At 39.6% G+C, this 3524-nt stretch overlaps 1 protein-coding gene across 1 annotated transcript; it reads right to left on the bottom strand.

Annotated features, from left to right (window-relative positions):
- Window positions 1–949: 949 nt before the first annotated feature.
- LOC146383409 (E3 ubiquitin/ISG15 ligase TRIM25-like) lies at window positions 950–2408 on the bottom strand. The gene is given in 2 exon segments (XM_084934627.1): window positions 950–1869; window positions 1871–2408. Coding segments are annotated over 2 exon segments (876 nt in total). The 5' UTR covers window positions 2375–2408; the 3' UTR covers window positions 950–1497.
- Between the last annotated feature and the right edge of the window lie 1116 nt (window positions 2409–3524).

Below are 3524 nucleotides of genomic sequence, written 5' to 3'. Positions count from 1 at the left end.
GAAATATATGTACAAATCAATGAAATATGAACAAAATAATGTAAGATACCAAAAACACATATCTCACTTATAACTGCAGATATCGGTGACAGTGTCTTCCATGATGGCTATGACAAAGACATGTTTTACCTTTATTTCTTCCAATAGTTAGAATTAGTTAGAATGTTATTTAAAATGAAAACTCAGTCATACATGTGATTGGTGATGGTGATGTACCCTACTGCTTGCCCTGTGACAGCCTTGCAGCTCTGAATGGACTGATGGATGAAATTCACATATTTAGGGACTTTGTTATTCCTGTGTTTACATTTCAGTTTGACCAGAAGTTTTCAGACCTCTTTTTATTTTAGGGCACCATCATATTTGGAACTTAAATAAATTAAATGCATATATAAAAGTAATTAGAAGTGTCATTTCAATTGAGTCCAACCAAGATGTATACAAATGCCCTTTCCCATTCTTGACAGTAAACTTTAATCAGTGTAAAAGTTTTTAATTAGAGACGGAGAGCTGTGGAGCAGGGGGGCCGGCACTAGAAAATCACATTTCTATGTTATCATATTTTACAGTTTACATCCAATTTATAAACTTCAAGATGACATAAGTGAGTGTGTTTAACAAAAACTTAATTAGTCCAAAATAAGAAACTAATCTTTACAATCTCATCTAATGACTGCGGTCTACTTGAGCTCAACTACAGATAATCCATAACCAACAAATAATCCTGCATAGAGCGGCTGAGTGAATGTGGCCTGGACTCTGTGGAGGAGAGTCATGTCGTCAGAAACACTGTAGAAGGACAGAGTACCTGCACTGTGGTCCACATACACTCCAATAGTGGAGGACTGACATGTAGAGATGTGAGTCCTGATGTTGTCATGTCTAAATTCAAATTTATCTCTTATACTATATAGCGCCCAAGATGTGTTATCATTCCCAAATCCATAAACTGGTAGTCTGTTTGTGTTTGTGACTGCTACTGCAACAGTCCCAGACCACGTCACCTCCCAGTAACACCGGCCAGTCAAACGCTCTTTACTTAGGACACAAAAATGAGACATTTTTCTTCTTTCTGGAGAGCCTAATTGTGCTAACATGACCACTTTCATACAAAAATTTTGTGTTTGTGTAGTACTTGCTTTTTTCTTGCTATCAGATATTAAAATCTCGCTTTCTGTGTTTGGAACCAGTGTGATATGTTGTGAATATTTTAATAATTCCTCTCTAATTGTGTGTTCTCTTTGTGACGGTGACTGATCACACTCACTCACTGTTGCTGATAGCTTGGTCCATTGTCCTTTTAGTATGTGCTGCATCTTTTCCCTGATTTCTGACAGAGAAGCTGTCACATCATCAAAGTTACACAGAGGGTGAATACTGATGCTGGGTGGCTCCTCACTGAAAGTCAAGCTTGGCTGTGAGGGATACTTTTGTAGAAAGGTGATGTAATCCTGCATGTGACAGAGTTGTTCCAACTCAGATTTCTTCTGTTGCAGATCAACAGTCTCCTGCTTCAACTTCTCTTGAAGCTCTGTAAGTCGACTCACCTCCTTTTTTTTGCTTAGATCTGATCTGCTGCTTTACATCAGACCTTATTTTTTCTAGGAGGCAGATAAGCTCTGTGAAGATCATCTCACTGTCCCTTACAGCTTTATCTGCAGATTGACTGATGGCCTTCATTTTCTGCTGAAGAACCCGCATGTGTTTAACTTGGTCCTTAATTCTCTGCTGGATTTTCTCCTGACACACCTCGAGCTCTCTCTGCTTCTCACTCATTTCTTTTGCAGCTGAAACTGTGTCGTGGCCTTTATGTTCATCCATGGAGCACAGATAACAGATACACTGCTATCCATGGAGCACAGATACACTGCTGATCAGTGTGACAGAAAATCTTCATAGCTTCATTGTGATGAGAGCAGATATTGTCCTGGAGCTTCTGGGAGGGGTCCACTAGCTTGTGTTTCCTAAAGGCGGGGGATTCATAGTGAGGCTGGAGGTGCTGCTCACAGTAAGAGACCAGACACTGCAGACAGGACTTGACAGCTTTCAGCTTCCTCTCAGTGCAGACATCACAGCTCACATCTTCAGGTCCAGCATAGCGGTGATTAGCAGGAGCAGTTTGTCCAGTCTTCTTCAGGTCCTCCACTAACTCTGCCAACATGGTGTTTTTCCCCAGAGCAGGCCTCGGTGCAAATGTCTGTCTGCACTGAGGACAGCTGTGGATGTTCTTCCAATCCTCTTCATCCCAGTGGATTTGAATACAGTTCATACAGTAGTTGTGTCCACAGGGAATAGTTACCGGATCCTTCAGGAGATCCAAACAGATCGAACAGCAGAGTTTGTCCTGGTTTATCTGGGCTCCTCGCTGCGCCATTTCACCTCTGAGAATGTGATTGTGAAATAGTTTCACTTTCGTCTTACCAGAAAAACATGGCTGAGCTGCAGTTATTTCATTTCAGCTTCTAACACGCACTGACTGGCATGTCAGAGCACAGCATGCCGGTTACACTCATCTGTAAACTTGCAGATCTGTGAACAGGGCAGGAACAGAAAACACCTGAAATGAATGGGAGTGACTTTTCTATATAACAGGAATGAGGGGGGAGGGGCTAATTCCTTCCTCATCAAACAAAGGTCAAAGTTTGTCAAGAGTGTGTGTTTGAGAGTAAGAGCATAATAAGCTTAGCAACTTAGCTTATCTGTGACTGAACTGCACCAATTTAATTGTATCATGAGTTAAAGAGGATTAAAGATTAGTCTTGTGACTGAACAGATGCCACTTCCAAACTTATAGAACTAGCAGTTATTGTGTGGGTGAGGTACACTTGTACCTCACAATTCATTATTTTCACTTAAAATCTGCTATCTGCAATTTTGTTCACAAGACAATTAATTCATTCATTTATGCATCCATTCATTTTCAAAATATTATTAACATTTTACTTCATCTTTTAAATGTTATATCTTCTTCAAAGTGGCCTTTAAAAGTATAAGTTATATTAGATGTATTTTTGATTTGTTTATAGAAGACTGGTTTTGAACTTTCTATTCACAGCAAAGAAGATGTCAAGACTGTTGTCTCTTTCTCTGATTTTAGTGATCTCCTGAATTCATGAATTTCGTCATTTAACATCAATCTCAGGACCATTATAAGGCTTTTAACATTTCCTTCAAAGGTCAGATAAAAGGTCATAGTTCATGCTGAGTCAGGTGCATCATAACACTCACAACTCATACAGTAAATCCAAACTCTAGTAAACGATGAGATTTGAGGAATTCAATGAATCAAATTTACTGATGGACTTTACAGCCTCTACCTGAATGACACAACCTTCCATACATGTAAGTCAGTCTTCACTATCTAAAGTCTGAAAGCAAACACTGAGCTAGAACTAGATGGCTCTGCAGTCCCATTGTCAATCACGTCCTTTATTTCAGCATTAAGATACTTTCTTCTCTCTGGACGAACCTGATAAAACATCTAATTGTCGAGGAATCCTCCACGTCTGTGTCATGTTGGATGT

This window comes from Perissodus microlepis, chromosome 7 (genome assembly GCF_051167445.1).
Source record: "Perissodus microlepis isolate ML-2025 ecotype Zambia chromosome 7, ASM5116744v1, whole genome shotgun sequence".
Taxonomy (NCBI): Eukaryota; Metazoa; Chordata; class Actinopteri; order Cichliformes; family Cichlidae; genus Perissodus; species Perissodus microlepis.
This window is presented reverse-complemented; position numbering and strand designations above follow the sequence as displayed.